Source organism: Natrix helvetica, assembly GCF_964273705.1.
Source record: "Natrix helvetica genome assembly, chromosome: 4".
In the NCBI taxonomy this organism is placed as follows: domain Eukaryota; kingdom Metazoa; phylum Chordata; class Lepidosauria; order Squamata; family Natricidae; genus Natrix; species Natrix helvetica.
In genome coordinates, this window is record NC_138550.1 from 36339063 (window position 1) to 36354949 (window position 15887).

General features: G+C 37.6%; 1 protein-coding gene across 1 annotated transcript in view; it reads right to left on the bottom strand.

Annotated features, from left to right (window-relative positions):
* MYH15 (myosin heavy chain 15) overlaps nt 1–15887 on the bottom strand; it is a 105423-nt gene that overhangs the window by 47218 nt on the left and 42318 nt on the right. The window contains exons 17-23 of the mRNA XM_081951458.1: nt 14136–14268; nt 12062–12129; nt 9742–9829; nt 9517–9634; nt 8586–8709; nt 5196–5332; nt 3756–4011 (exon numbers count right to left, since the gene is read on the bottom strand). Of these exons, the coding sequence (XP_081807584.1) occupies nt 3756–4011; nt 5196–5332; nt 8586–8709; nt 9517–9634; nt 9742–9829; nt 12062–12129; nt 14136–14268 (924 nt within the window). The remainder of the gene's footprint in view (nt 1–3755; nt 4012–5195; nt 5333–8585; nt 8710–9516; nt 9635–9741; nt 9830–12061; nt 12130–14135; nt 14269–15887) is intronic.

Below are 15887 nucleotides of genomic sequence, written 5' to 3' on the forward strand. Positions count from 1 at the left end.
CCAGGCATGCTCAGTTCCAATTTAAAGTGACAGCATTTGTTTTTCTCCTTTGCTCCTTCTTTCTTTTTCTTCTCCTTCCCCTCCTTCCTCCCTCTCTCCCTTCCTCCCCCTCTCTCAAACACACACACACACACACACACACACACACACACAAGTTGGATTGGACTATCTCTCCTACCCCTTCCCTCTCTCACTCACTCTCAAACAAACACCCACACACACAAAAGTTGGATTGGATATCTTTTCCAGTGGCTTGAAAGCAGCTCCTCTGCCATCCCCCCCCCCCATTCCCCTGCTGCCTTTCCCAAACACCTCCACCATTGCAAATGCAGCCTGCTGTCTGGGTGGGAAATGCCTGGAACACAATAAAGCCCACCCACCACCTCCTGCTGGCAGGCTGGGGTGAGAGGAGAGGCAGAGAAGCCGGAGGGGAGCCGAGCCCAGCCTTCTAAAAGAAAGAGGCTGGGGGGAAGTGTGTGTACTACAGCATGGCTCTTTGCCTGGCTTCCTGCCTCCTGTGGTCTCCTCAGTGCTCGCTTGTGCTCTCCCTCCCCAAGTGTAGTTTGATTGCAGGTGGAGCCATGTTGCCTTTTCAAACTTGTAATCAGTGAAGCTGGGCTAGATTTTTATATAGTTTTATCCAGCTGTGTGTGTGAGAGAGAGAAATGAATGGGGGCCTGGGGAGGAAGTCACTACACTTGGGGAGGGAGAGCACCAGTGAGGTTAAGCAGAGTCATCCACGGTGAGGCAGCAACTAGCTCAGCTTTTTCCTTTTACTTCTTTTTTTCATTATGAGAGTGGTGAGGCTGTGCCTCACTTGCCTCACCTGACTGCACGTCACTGTTCAACACTATTTATTCTTAGGTGAATACAGGTAGTCCTCACTTATGACCACAATGGAGCCTGTCCATCACAAATGTAAGTCATAAAGCAAGTTACCCACAGGGTTCAACTGGATTTTACAACTCAATTTTCAGTGGTCAATAAGCAAACGGCCAGTACAATATTTCAGCTTCTATGATATGTCAACCAAAATTACTCAACTCATCACAAAGGATTTATGAAGTGAAAAAAGTATATGGTATAAATTGCTTTGTATGTATAAATAGAATAATCAGTCAGTTGAGATATAAGTTCAAGATAATAAACACTTAAAATATGCATTCTTTTCTTTGCCAGTGCAAAAGCACACCAACAAATTGTATATAAAATGGTACATATCCCAAATTTAACATTCCTTTTCTTTGTTGATTTGCCATGGAAACTGAGACTGAGACTGAAATACCTATAAAAACATTAGTATTTATACTCTAGCTTTTAAATTTTTACACTTCATATATTTACATGTAAAGTAATGTTAACTAATGCAGAGCAAAATGAAGGCTGTCATCCTGACTTGAACAAATTATTGAAACTAACTGCTTCTTTTTTCTGCTTTTTAGGATATTTATTTTTTAAAAATAAAGCAAGCTAAGTTTATTGTGAAAAATACTTGAAAAATATGATAAACTAAAAAAAAAACTTTTCCCCTATTTTATAGAGTAAAAGATTTATAATGTGTTTGAATATGCTTCTCCTTTGTAATTTGCATATCCTTTTTGCATAGATTTATGTTACTTCTGCAATCTTTGTTTTTGCTTTAAAAGAAAAAATGCAGAATTGTTACTTGTTTATTTGTAGGAAATTGACTATTCTCTAGTAAGATTTTTTTTTACCAACTTTCTTACAGCAGCATTTTATCAATGGAAAGAAAATTCTACTCCTTGAGCTATAAACTTTGGGGAGCCATATTGCCCAGCAGCAAGTGAAACAAATAATAATAATAATAAAAGATTTGATTTGATCTCAGGCATTTCTTTAAAAAAACAAACATTGTCCATTCCATTTTCTCTTGCTATTAAATGTCTGACAAACATTTTGTGAACAACTTTAGTACCTATCAATTTTATTTTTTATAAGATGGAGCATGTATCAATCATTTTTGGCAAGCCTTCAATTCTACTTATCTATTCTTTCTTTATGATTCACAGTATATAAAATGTAGTTACCCAAAGAAGTACTCAAAAAAAGAAGGGGTCTTTTGAGTAAATTAAGGTTGAAAGTATTAAAAGCTTGTGCTAGACTTAAATAGATGCTGTTTTAAACGGATGTTATAGGCCAGTGATGGTGAACCTTTTTTGGCTTGCGTGCCAAAAATGGGGGGAGTGCAGGGTGATCGTGTGCGGGCGTGCTGCACCCATAATGCTATGTGCATGATCCTAGTGCGCATGCAGGCACAACCAGTGTTCCCCCAAGTTTTTGGCATGCTTTTTTCACCCTCCCCACCCTCCCCAGGCTTTGTAGGAGCCTGAGGAGGCTGAAAACAGCTTCCCCTACCCTCGCCCCCCGGAAGCCCTCCAGAGTGCGAAAAACCAGCCCTACGAGCAAATGGAAGTTCAGGAACGGACTTCCGATTTGCTTGTAGCGCTTGTTTTAGCTCTCTGGAGACTTCAGGGGCCTTCCGGAGGGCAAAAAACAACCATACAAGCAAACAGAAAGTGACTTCTGGTTTGTCGTAGGGCCGTTTTTTGTCCTCCGGAGCCTTCAGGGGCCTTCAGGAGGCTTCCCTGAATGCTCTGGAAGGCTAAAACCAGCCCTATGAGCAAACCGGAAGTACGTTCCGGAACTTCCGGTTTGCCCATAGGGCTGGGTTTTCGCGCTCCGGAGGTTTGAGGGTGAATGGTGAAAAATGCCTCAAAAGAAGGCTGAATTCTGTTGGCCAGCACGCGCATGTACACTGGCCAGCTGACAGGGCAACCCTCGCATGCCCTGACAAATGGCTCTGCGTGCCACCTGTGGCACGCATGCCATAAGTTCGACATCACGGTTATAGGCATTTGTTCTATTGTAATATGTATATGTGTTGTGCTGCTGTAAAGGTATTTTCCTTTTGAACATTTGGTTGTTGGGCATTTGTGGCACATGTGCCTCTGCAAAAACATGTGCCTGCGGTTAGTTGTATCCTTCCTGCATTGGGATCTGGATCCTCCATGGATCCTTTTCCTTCTTCTATAAATGACATTCCCTCCAGTAATTGGCACATAACTCAAACTACCAGAGCAATCCTCAAACCTTTTGTGCTGTTAATAGGCCAATCAGAAATAACAAAAGATAAGCACTGCCAGAAAGGAATCTGTCTATGTAAGGGTATATGACTGAGTTTTACAATGTAGTTAGATTATATGACTAAAGTAATTAGAATATTAAGAGCTTTGGTGTAAAAGTAAGAGAAGTAGTCTGAGGAATTGTGACAAGTAGAAAGTCATGATTTTAACTTTCTTGTGCAAAGGATTCTCTAGCTTGGACCCGAGACAACTGAGCGGAGAAACAAACTCCACACGGAACACTTTCTCCCCCCCCCCTCTTTCTCCCTTCCCTTCCTCTGATTAGCTGGCGGTGAACTGTCACCTGGGCCCCAAAGCCTGGGTTGAGCAGTTTTTTGCTGAATGGCCCCTGATGAAGGGTCTGGGACTAAAGAGGCTGGGTCCCATTGTCCGGCGTGAACATCTAGGGTCCTAACAACAGAGGAGAAATGGTAGAGGTGAATGGATGGCGGCAGAACCATGGGGGCGAAAAAGGGGCAGTGAAGGATACCCCGCTTTATGTGCCCCTGGATTTCACTGTTTGTACTTAGCAGGAACAGTTTCACAGCAAGCTTCCTTTGGTGGACCAAAGCTTGGGTGGGATTAATTAACACTGATTTTTAATCTACTTACTGCTTGCAGCTGGAGGAGCAGGTCATTCTTATCCTGTACAAGAGAAACTTGCTTTTCTTCAAGCTCCTTCCTTCTGGCTTCTGATTTTTCTAAGGCCTCCTTCAATTTCAGGAACTCTTCTTTCATATTAGCCATTTCTTTTTCAGTCTCTGCTGATTTTAGGAGGGGTTTGATCTTAAAAAATAGCTTCATCCAAGGCCAATTTTTCACAACCATGAAAGCTCGAATGTTCCACTGGATCACAAGCAGGGCATCTCTGAAAGAAGGCAGGAGGGAAGGAGTCAACTTTAGTACTTGTTCTTGGATCTTCCCTCATGAGCTTAGGCCTTTGTAATAATTTGTTTTCTTTTATGTACTAAATATTATAGTGATGCTACATATTTTAATAATTCCTATTTCTAGATTGTATGCTTCATTTTGTGTACACCATTTCTACATTTCTTTTGCATTTTCAAAGCAATATGTACAGTTATCTGGGTTTTTTTTTTGCACAGCATCAGAAACAGCTGTGACAGTTACCGTTAGTATGTATACATGTTGTTTTTATTTATATTGTATAAATACCTTTTGAAATAAGAAAACAAGAATATATGTACTAATATGTAACAAAAGGATCACGTAATCTTGAAAAACTGCAGCCATTTTTCCTTCTTAGTGACCCAAATTTAGGTATTTCTCCACTGCTGAATTATAGTGCTTGAATCCATGTATTTTTTTGCTTAGTGTGCCATTCCACATAAAATGTCTCCTGGCAGTTATTCTAGGATGATATTTGGTATGCCTATTGCCAGTCATTATCTTGCCCTTATTGCCAATGTTTCAAGTTATTGCGGTTATCTTACTTCCCTCCATAGTCAGTCATGGAAAAGCCTGACAGGTTTTATAAACCTTGAGGTTGTCCTTGGATAATGTTAGACTAATGGAGGAGAGGTTACTTTAACAACGCCGTAACTAAGGATGACTTAAGGCTGTCTCACTCGTAGACTTCAGTGGAGCACAGGAAGAAAAAAAATAGCATGCCAGTGTAGAAATAGAAGTGGTGGTGGGGGGAATCTTATTCAGCTCTGAGTCAGCATAAAAAAACTTGTTTGCATAAGATAATAATATGAAGAAAGAAGGAAAAAAACAATACATTTTTTCTGGCATTTCATGGAATTATTCACAATTGTGAAATGTCAGATACTACATGAACTACTTCAAAGTTTCTTTGCATAAATGAAATTTCTACTGCCTCCTCAAGCTACTTCCTTCACATATGTAATTTTAGACTACAAATTCCTAGTCCACATGGTGAAAGTGATGCTGGCTTGTATATTTGGAAGCTGCATTATCTGGATGATCCCAGGCTGAAGAAAATTGCTGTATAATATAATCACTTGGAAAAAAAAATAACAATTTGTCCCCAGTGTACAGTGTTGTGAAGAGTATGTAGCATAATACCTTCGTTCTACCATCTTCAGGAACTCAGTATGCATCAGTTTGCCTCGGGCTCTTGCTTGAATTAGTGTTAAAATCTTGGCTAATCTCTCATCTCTCATTTCTTCCAGATGGCCTAGGAGACCAGCTTTAAAAAAAACCTGAGATACATGCCATCAGTTTGTCAAATAAATTTAATCAATGTATTGGTGACACATAGATCAGTTTCAGAGATGTAACAAAGGACAACAGTATAAGGGCATAGTAATAGTTGTATCAGCACACTGTGATAACAAGATAAAAATAGTAGAGTATGAAATCTTAATGCCAGTTTAGAAGAAGTGATATTGCATTATCCAGTGCATAAGGTGGTTAATTTAATAGTTGAAATTACTATTGACTCTTGAAATATAAAAATGTATCTCATTTTTCTTTAAATTAAAAGTTGTAAAAGCAAATGAGAATGATAATATAAGTCTATACTATAGAGCTTAGAATACATCTTTTTCCGTTAGGCTTTTTCATTAATAAAAATTGCCATTTAGTCCTTATGCTAGGTCTATTTTTTTAATCACTATTTAATTTTCAGCAGACATTTGAAAAAGGTGAAGACACTGAGGGTTCAAACAGTATTCCATTCTATCTTTCCAGGCTATGAAAAAGATAGGGAAAGTAAAATGAAAATACTTTAAATGAACTATGATATGGAAATTATATCTGTAGGAGAGATTTGGATTCTGGGACCACAGACAAAGTTGTTTTGAAGATGGACTGGGCATTGAGGCTTTGACTAAGATAACTTAGGAAAGGGTCCTCAATTCTTCAATATTTTTACAAATGATTTAGATATAGAGATAGAGGAATGCTTATCAAATTTGCAGATGACAGAAAATTGAATGGGAAAGATAATATGCCATTATTTTAGATGGAAATAAACTAAAAAAATGATCCTTGCAGAAAGGCAGGCTGCAAGTAAAATAATAAATTTAAGACACTAATGAAAAACTCACTTTGGAAACAAAAAATAAATGAACGGCTTTAGGACAAGAGACATCTGGCTTACAATATTTCTCCTGAAAAATATCTTAGAATAAAATTTGTTCGATATAGTGGTTAAGCATCAGGCTAGAAACTGGGAGTCTGTGAGTGACCTTGCCTAGTCACTTTCTCTCAGCCCTAGGAAGGTGACAAACTACTTCTGAAAAAGCTTACTAAGAAAACTGAAGGGATTTGTCCATAAACTTCCTCATAAAGAAATTAAGTAAAAAAAAAACAAAGAAAGGAAGGAGGGAAGGAAGATACAAATTTAGACTGTATCAAAAGAAGTAAGATCTCCCAAACGCATGACATAATAGTTCCATATTAATTTGATTTGGTCAGACCTCATTTTTATTATTGAGCTGACTTGGAATAAGTTCAGAGAAAGGTAGTAAAATGATTGGGAGCTAGAAATTCCTATGAAAAGATGTTGACGGAGCTAAGGGTATTTTCCCTTGGGTACAGAAGGCTGAGAATACTGCAACAGCATTCTTAGTTGTACAAATGTCATAAAAGTGTTAAAATTGGTTTAGAATTGGGACAGAAACTAAGACACATAGAGACAGATTACGGTACCTACTGTGCTGCTTACTGCTTACAGAAGCAAAGTTACAGTTATACTTATGTGTATATACAAATAAGTATAAACATAATAACAATTTGTATATACAAATAAGTGTAAACACAATATCTCATTGTGAAGTGAAATTGCTCTAGTTACTGAACCATATTCCACAATGTAGAAGGCTGGACAATCTAGCAATGAAAATATATCTTCTTTGGGGTAGTACACATGCAACACAGCAGCTTTTCCCTTCCAACTCTAGGATTCTATGAGGGATGTAATATAATTTCCAAAAATGCATATATTAGAAGAAGGAAAGCTAGGTCATAGATTTTTTTTTTAATTCTAGTGCAAAAGCTCGTCTCTTCTGGAACTTAATTAAAATATGCCAGCTAAACTACAGTTGACAGGAAGAGTAGCAAGTTAATAATTAACTCGTCTTGTAGCCTAGCAGTGTGTTTCAATCTACGTGTTAAGTAGAGAAGTGGGTGTAAGCAGGAGAGGTGGTAGATTCATGAAGGGAAAGAAAGTGCTAGATTTCACAAGTGCTATATGGGAACAAAGGCAAGTAATCTTATAATAATAGCCACTATCTTTCTTCAGCTGTGGTCCTTTGACAAGTGGATGGGTTGTTAATCTTTTGGCTTTGGTGCAAGGAAAAGGAAATCATTGGAAAGCTGTGGGTCCCAGACTGTGGCCCATCTAGTATTTGACTTCTTAAAGGTTATTTACTACTTTGGATGTCCTGTCAAATTCCATATATGCAATAAATAAATAGCCTCTGTCATAGAAAAGTAAAACTTCTGAAAGTTTTAAAAACATCCTGCTCAAGTCCTAAACAGACATTTAGGAAATTTAAGTGGAAATAAATATTACAACATTTTGCCTATCTGAATAAACATCAGGTTGGCAAGCAGCAGGAGTTTTAAATCAAACCTAAGGCAAGATCTCTGTTAGTGATTTATAAAGCTTCTACAGCAATTCAACCACCATTGTGCCATATAACAAAAAAAGACAGGTTTTATATCATCATTATGACCAGGTAATGCTAGAAGATTCTCTATATCACTAGTGGAGAAATGGTCTCAGTTGATACCAAAAATGGTCTTAAACATATGAGTGCTGATTGATTTGTCAGCCCAGATACAATAAAACCATTTGGACCCAAATGTAGCTGATCCCTACCCAGGGCACTTTAGAAATGCTTCTCTCTTTATGTATTTATTGTCAGCCTGGATACAGTAAAACATTTGGACCCAAATTACACAGTGGCTGATCTCTACCCAAGGCACTTTAGATATGTTTCTCCCTTTATGTATTTGAACCATAATAGCATTCTGGTAAGCTATTTATAATGGAACTACTCTGCCTGCGCAAAGAAGCCAATAGAGAATCTAGAGAAAAATGGAGAAATGTTGCCTGTTTCTTCAGAGTTGGGGGACAAAGCAAAGCACTGTAGAAGGATCTACAGGATCAAACCATTTTTGCATTAAAAGATTAATGCAATTGATTCAAATCTCAATCTCTACCTGTAGATAGCAAGGCTATGGGTCTGGTAGTAAATACATTTTAAATCTCTCCTTTACTTCTTGAGATAAAACTTTTCTGCCCAAACATAATGCAGGAAGACCTTATCAACAGGATTGTATATGAGGAGATACAAGTTTAAAAAACATAAATTAAGGGTTATTTCAACTCTCCCTTATAACCCTTATAATACTTATTTCATTCTAAAAGAGTTTTGATCCAAATACCAACGAGGAACATGTTTATTCATTTATTCCATTGCTGGTTGAACTGAACTGCTTTACCTTGGTGTGCCCAAAGCGGTACTGGGTATGATCAATATCCAAAGAGCCCAGTAATTTTTCAGCAGCTTTTCTGCTGTCCACAAACTTGTCCTCTGGAATTGCAGAAGGATTCAGGATGCGGTATCTGGTAAAAACAAATAAATAACAGACAAAAAAATTAAACTCCAAACCATGGTGTAATTCCTTCCTTGATTTAGGAATCAGGAAGTCTATTAATACCTCACAGTATCTATCTTTCCAGAACAAGCTTAATACTTCAGTTTTTTTAAAAAATGTAGATATTGTACTTTATTTGCACAGCATACTAAATGTATTTGTTTATTTATTTCAAACTTTTATATAACTTGATTGGTTTTAACCTGGATTAGTTTTTTGTGATTTGGCAAATTGTGACAATTCATAGGATATGATTACGATTTCATTACTATGTGAACACAAAAATGTAGCTAGATTAAGTATGTTAAGTGAATCCAGACACTTTGTCCATCTAATCAAATATGTCTACATCATTCTTTTTCAATCTAGTGCTCTTCAGAGATGCTGTAATTGTACCAGCCGGAATTTTTAACCCACTCTGACCCACATCCATGCTGACTGAAAATTCTGACTGTTAGATTTGAGGGCAGCAAAGCTGAGAAACCAGCTTATGCTGATGTATGCAATTCTGGGGAAATTTGTTCATTTTCAGAAGTTGAGATGGGTGCTACAAATGCAGTGCACTCTGTGGAATCAAAAACATCCTTTGAATGCGAACCGTTGCATATTCTAAAATATATCTTTCATGTTGTCATTTTTTAATTCAAAGACAGTTTATTCTGGCCAGTTGTTGACCAGAATAAATGAAGAACCGGATCTACTGAGCTGCTACTAAAGAACAAATATCAGTTCTGCAAAGGTAACAGTTTGACTGTGCCATTGATTTTCACATTACCTTTGTTTAAAGTCAGCATAAATGACTCTATTAGGAAAGCCTTTGCGACAAATGCGGATTCCTTCCAAGACACCATTGCAGCGAAGTTGATGGAGGACAAGGAAAGCATCCATTGCCCCTGAAATGATAGGATAATAAATGCATTCCTATATATGCATGCTTAAAAGCAGGATTTCCCCCCATTAAATTAAGTATTAAAAACAAAATATATTCAAAGAGTTTCACCTGGAGTTTTTGTTTCATTGGGAATAATGCATCGCACAAAGTGAGGAGCTGTAGATCGTAAATTAGTCATCAATTTGTTTAAATTTTCCTAAATACAGAGAGAATAAATAAATAAAATCTAAACAGTGGAATTAGTGAGAGTATAAATTGCCATTTATATCATGAAACTTTTAAATCATTTAAACATTTAAATCAAAAAACTGTGTCTCACTTACTTTGACCATGTCATGTGGGTAAATTCACTGAAAAAAGCAATTATTTTTGGAAGAGTTACATCATAAATTACTATACTAACTGAAGTCCTAAAATGAAGCGTACTTCAGTTCTCTGCTGTCTATTCAAGTTTTCACTTAAGTATTAAGTATTCTTATTTTTTATTATTTAAATATAATGCTAAATAATAATGTTATATCATATCATAATGAGTTTGGGTGAGTGTTGGGCTTGCATATGCAAATCTAATATTTCTTCCACTGTAGAAAATTAGAAACAGCTGCTTTCTAAAAGTGAAAGTGTATTGTTGCGATGTCCGTCTTGGATTACACTGTGTTTAGTTTACACCATACAACCTGAGGCCTCATAATTGCCTGTCTCTTCCAAAAATACTATGTGTAGTTCCCAGAATTCCAGAATCACCATTAGATGCAAATTATAATTGTTAGCCTAGCAGAAGGGAGAACATATTAAATATGAGGTGCTGAAGTTGTTAACTGTGCATTCACATTTTAATGAAATGAAATCACATTTTAATGAAATGAAAATTTTTGTCCTAGTCCCTTCTACTTATTTATATTTTTTTCTTAATCCTTTTGACATAAGGTCTTTTGCATACTATTTACAGATTGGATGCAGCCTTTTTCATGAAAAAGGTTATACACCGTGTATACCACATCATCCAATTTTAAACTTTCAAGAACTTGGAAACTAACCAAAGTGAGAAGCAACTTGGCATTAAGGTGAAACTTCCTAACAGTGAGGACAATTAACCAGTGGAATAGCTTGTCTTCATAAAACATGGGAGTTCCATCACTGGAGGTTTTTAAGAAGAGACTAAACAGCCACTTATCTGAAATAGGATAGGATGGATTCTCCTGCTTGAGCAGGGGACTGGACTAGAAGACTTCCAAGGTCCCTTCCAGCTCTATTCTATTCTAAACTATTATATATTTAAATAGCAACCAATTTGATTGGGATAGTAGAAGTCTCCTGCCTTGAGCAGAATTGGATTAGAAGACCTCCGAGATCCTTTCCAGCCCTATAATTCTATGATTCTAAACAAGCAAACTAAGTTATTTTTCAGTCCCCTCACCCCTTCCATATTTTTGTTGTTCAATCAGGCAATCTGGTCTTTCTGGCAAGGTCTGTTCCTGCTCTTTTACACCACATATTGGGAACTGCTGAGCCAAAAGGATCCTGCAGATTTTTTTTTCCTGTAACAGATTCTGACTCTGAACAGAGGTATCTGATAATTTTAATGAATTAAATACATTGAAGGAAAACCTATCTTCTGTATTAAATGCTAACACTGAAAAGAAAAACAAACAAAATTAAACACAGAATATTCACTCCTGAAAGTGTGATCTTCAGATATTTAGCAGTTATTTTAATTATATATTTGAGTTTGACAAGCAGAAACTGCACTTTTTTATCCAGAATTGCACATTTACTACAATTTGGGCTAAGCCACAAATTTTATCAATGGCAAAAATATTACCTAATATATAGAGAACGTAAGCAGGAATCTTTCATATCTTCTGTGAAAATGGGCCACCTAGAGTGGCACATTTGGATCTTTAGTTTTGAAGTATAAGCTCTCACTGATTCTCAGATATGTATTATCTACCAGAGCCTTTGGACCATAGTTTGCTAAACAAGCAATTATGGCCTGTTGCACTTATTGCATAAGTAGATTTGCAAAAACTTTACATTATGGTTTAGCATTATATATTAGCAGAGCTAATTCAGATCATATTCTGAACTCCTAAAAAGTAAATGCTGTCCAATTACTTTTACCAAAGCAGATATGCCAGCTACCTTTGAAAGAGAATCTAGATGACTGGGAAATGCCTTTGGTCACTGATCTAATTCTGAGAAATCTAACACTGGTTGCCATGAAAAATAACAATGAATCCTGTGGAAGTTTAAGTATTTATATAATTATTTTAAGAAGAAGTTCTTTTTTGAAGGGAACATGCTGAAAATTCAGACTTTGGAAAATGAATTTTTAATTATTGTTCTGTTACAATTCAAATATACTATTTCTGAAGCAGTGAAAGAAAATAAATGAGGTATTATACTTAAAAAGTGTATGTAACATTACTTTATGCATTGATGACACTGTCTGGAAGGAAGCCCCTTTCTTGCGTTTCTTCTCTCCACTTTGATCAACTTGAAATAAAAGAAAAAAACAGAATCAAATTCTCATTACAGCACTAATATATAACCATAGATGTTTTAGGTAATTTAGAAGTTTAGGAGTATTTTAGAAACAACAAGCAAATTTCTTTCAGGGGTATTTTCTGTGGTATTTTCAGCAAATCTTCAAAAGAATAGAGGAAGTTCTTTTGAACTTCCTCTATTCAACTGGAGTCAAATCTTGGGCCAGGAGCAACCATTAACATCAACTTTAAAAAAATATTTATAGTTTTTTTTCTATTGATATCAACTATTGATAACAACTATTTATGTCAACTGTCAATCAGAACTCATCTTCCATGAAAGCTTTGGGTCCAAGAGTTACTGTATTGACAGTGCCTGATTGGAATTATGCTGATCATAGGGCTAACTGGTGTAATTGATGTCATTTCAGTTTTGAGAAATTATGGTGTAAAATGTGTAATATGTGGGATATTTGGCTTCTACAAATAACTATTAAATAATCAATCTCCATAACAAGAGATTTGTAAAGTAGTCAACTTTGTTTTTTACTTATCAAATGTACAATATTTTAGAACAAAATATTTTTATAATTAAAGGCACATCCTTATTTAATTTATTTATGTGTGCCTGTGTATAAATTGTCTCAGCTTTGTTTTATTGGAACCATATAGCTAGGGTCCATTGAGAATGGATTCCTATAATGCCCTTTTAATATTCATAATATACACAGCCATTATCAACTAATGACCCATGCACAATAATTGTAAGCAGTTTTAAAAAACAAGGCACAATTTCTTTTCACCTGGTTGACTCATCCATAAACTACTGTGACTAAGTTATCACCATGATTGGTTAAAGGAGCCACAATGGCTATTCTTATGCATTATGGTCAGCCATAAACCATGTTTTACCAAACATAAGGGCTGACTTCGTGATTACTCTAAGGCAAAATTAAACAGATGGAACTGTTTATTCAAACATGTATGTGCATAGATAGGTAGGTAGGTAGGTAGGTAGGTAGGTAGGTAGATAGGTAGGTAGGTAGGTAGGTAGGTAGATACATTTGTGTGTGTGTGTGTGTGCAATTTCTGTGTTACTAAATATATATTATTGTGTTCTTTCATATAAAAAACTGCCTATATAACACAGAGGTCAGCATCCAATTTGTTTGCAACAGTATATGTCTACACCTACAGGATTTATATCTCTGAACTACAAAACATCCCTTTTGTATGGATTATTTTGCATTATAGAAATATGAATGTACATTTTGAAGATTGTTCATTCTTCAAAACTGTGTGTGTGTGTGTGTGTGTGTGTTCCTTGATGCTGTCTAAGCTTGATTGTTTTCTTACAAACATTTTATTACCCAATCTAGGTATATCATCAGTGATAGGAGTGGAGTGAGCAAACCCCTCATTTCAACCCTGAAATAGACAGCACTCTGCCAGCCAAAATAGGGGTGCATGTCTCATTTTGGCTTCCAAAGACACTGCAGCCCAGTCCTTTACTATTTACAGGCCTGTTAAATCCGTGGTCAATCTTTAAGCACTTCGCAGGCTGAATCCAGCCCGTGGGCCTTGAGTTTGATACCCTTGTACTAGCGCATCTCTGAGATCCAGTATTTATTTGAAGATTATAATGAAGGAGCATTTGCCAATCATGTGGAAGCTTACTCCTCTTACTGAAAGTGCATACATTGAGGAAATATCTCTGAAATTCCTTCCTTATAATTCCAACTCACTGCTTCTGCTCCTGCCCTAATAGGCAATATTTAGTTGTGAAATGTACTCTTTAATATATGCTTTATCATTATCATTCAACCAGAGTCAGCAAACAGACTTAATGAGGTACCAACAATTTGAATTATTGACTCTTACTCTGCTCCCCAGAGAGAGAGAGATGTGCCTAACATTTGCCACTGCCAAATATTCCAAGGTCATGAGCTAATATATTTATTAGCCACATTTTCTATATGTGATGTAAGAAATAAAACATACGGTTATTTCACTTACTGCTGTCAGCACTGATATAATTTTCAAATAGGCTGGCCAGAAGTTTGTTGGAAGATTTCTGAAAAATACCCACCACGGTTTCATTGAGAGGGTCTTTGTTTTTCTCAAGCCAACCAACTATGTTATAGGGCACCTAAAGGAAGCATCAAAAAGAATTTTAAAGCCAACAAGCTAGAAACTAAACTACACAACCAATTGTTCTCTTTTTACTTGACATCAATTCTATATTTAGTTTTGATCTATGAAGTACAGGTTGTCCTCGACCTATGATCACAATCAAGCCCAAAACTTGTTGCTAAATGAGACTATTGTTAAAAGAATTGTGCCTCATTGTATGACAGTCCTTGCCACAGTTGTTAAGTGAATCACTGCAGTTCTTAAGTTAGTAATATGGTTGTTAAATGAATGTAACTTCCCTGACTTTGTTTGTCAGAAAGTCAAAAAAAGGTGATCACATGATCCTGGAATGCTGTAAAAATTGTTAAGTATGAAAAATAGTTATAAGTCACTTTTTTCAGTGCCGTTGTAACTTCTAATAATCACTAAATGAACTGTTGTAAGTCAAGAAATACCTGTGTATGGGAAAAGGTATTTTGTTTTTCGGTCTTTAAATGGTGACTATTGATCTCGCCTATGGAGATTCTCAGTCATCCAGGTCATTGTTGTCCCAAATATGCTTTTTCAAGAGGCAACTGGACTTTCTGGCTTTTCTTTGAAGCTTCTTCAGTTTTGATTGGATGGTGGAGAATGGACGGATTTATATTCCTTGCAGACAGCTGGTCATTCACATTCTTTTATAGAATCATTGAGGCCATATTGAGGCTTGAAAGAGGGGTTAAAGAGGCCATCTATGTCAAAATTGAACAGCCTCTCAACAGAGGGGGAATGCTACAACATCATCTATCGCTAGACTACAACACAGCAGTGACGTGCGGTGAGGTTTATAGCTGGTGAGGCAGCAATTTTTTCAGACTTGTGGACTTCAACTCCCAGAATTCCACAGTCAGGCATGCTCAGTTGCGACCTGCCACCCTCCGCCCTGAGATTCGGCCACGGCACCGCCTGCCAGAGCTGCGCGGAATCAGGGGCGCACTTGTCGGGCGAGGGCAGCACAGATGGGGAGCGGACGGAGTGGAGGAAGCCTCTCTCCCCCCCCCCGCTTCCTGCACCCGAAAGAACAAAGGGAGCCTCTGCCGCCGCCCAGGCAATCTGGCCGGCCTCTCTCGGAGTCTGGCCGGACTCCCAAGCTCTGGTGCCGAGCTTGGGAGTCCCTGGAGGAGCTGGCGGGGGCTGCAAGCACCGCAGGCTGGACTGGAGCCTCGAGTCTAGGGCAGCGAGTCATTCGACAGGAAACTTGCCTCTTGGAAGGAATGACTCGGCTTGGCTCCTGCTTTGTCTCTTCTGCCTCTTCGCTTCTCCGTTCGGTCGTTGGGTGGCAGATCGAAAGCGGGAGCCAAGCTGGGTCATTCCTCCCAAAAGGCAAGTTTCCCATCGAATGACTCGCTGCCCTGATGATGAGAGGTTAGGCTGTGCCTCACTTGCCTCACCTGACTGCACGTCACTGCAACACAGTCATTTCAACAGTTCCAAGAAGGCTCCACACTCATTTGCACCACTCAGGTGACCCTAATGACACAGAAAAGCCTCCAGGTGCCCTTAATAAAGAATGCAAATAACCAGCTGTCTACAAGGAGTAGAAATCCTTCCATTCCCCACCATCCCATCAGAGCTTAAGAAGCTTCTTGGTTGAGA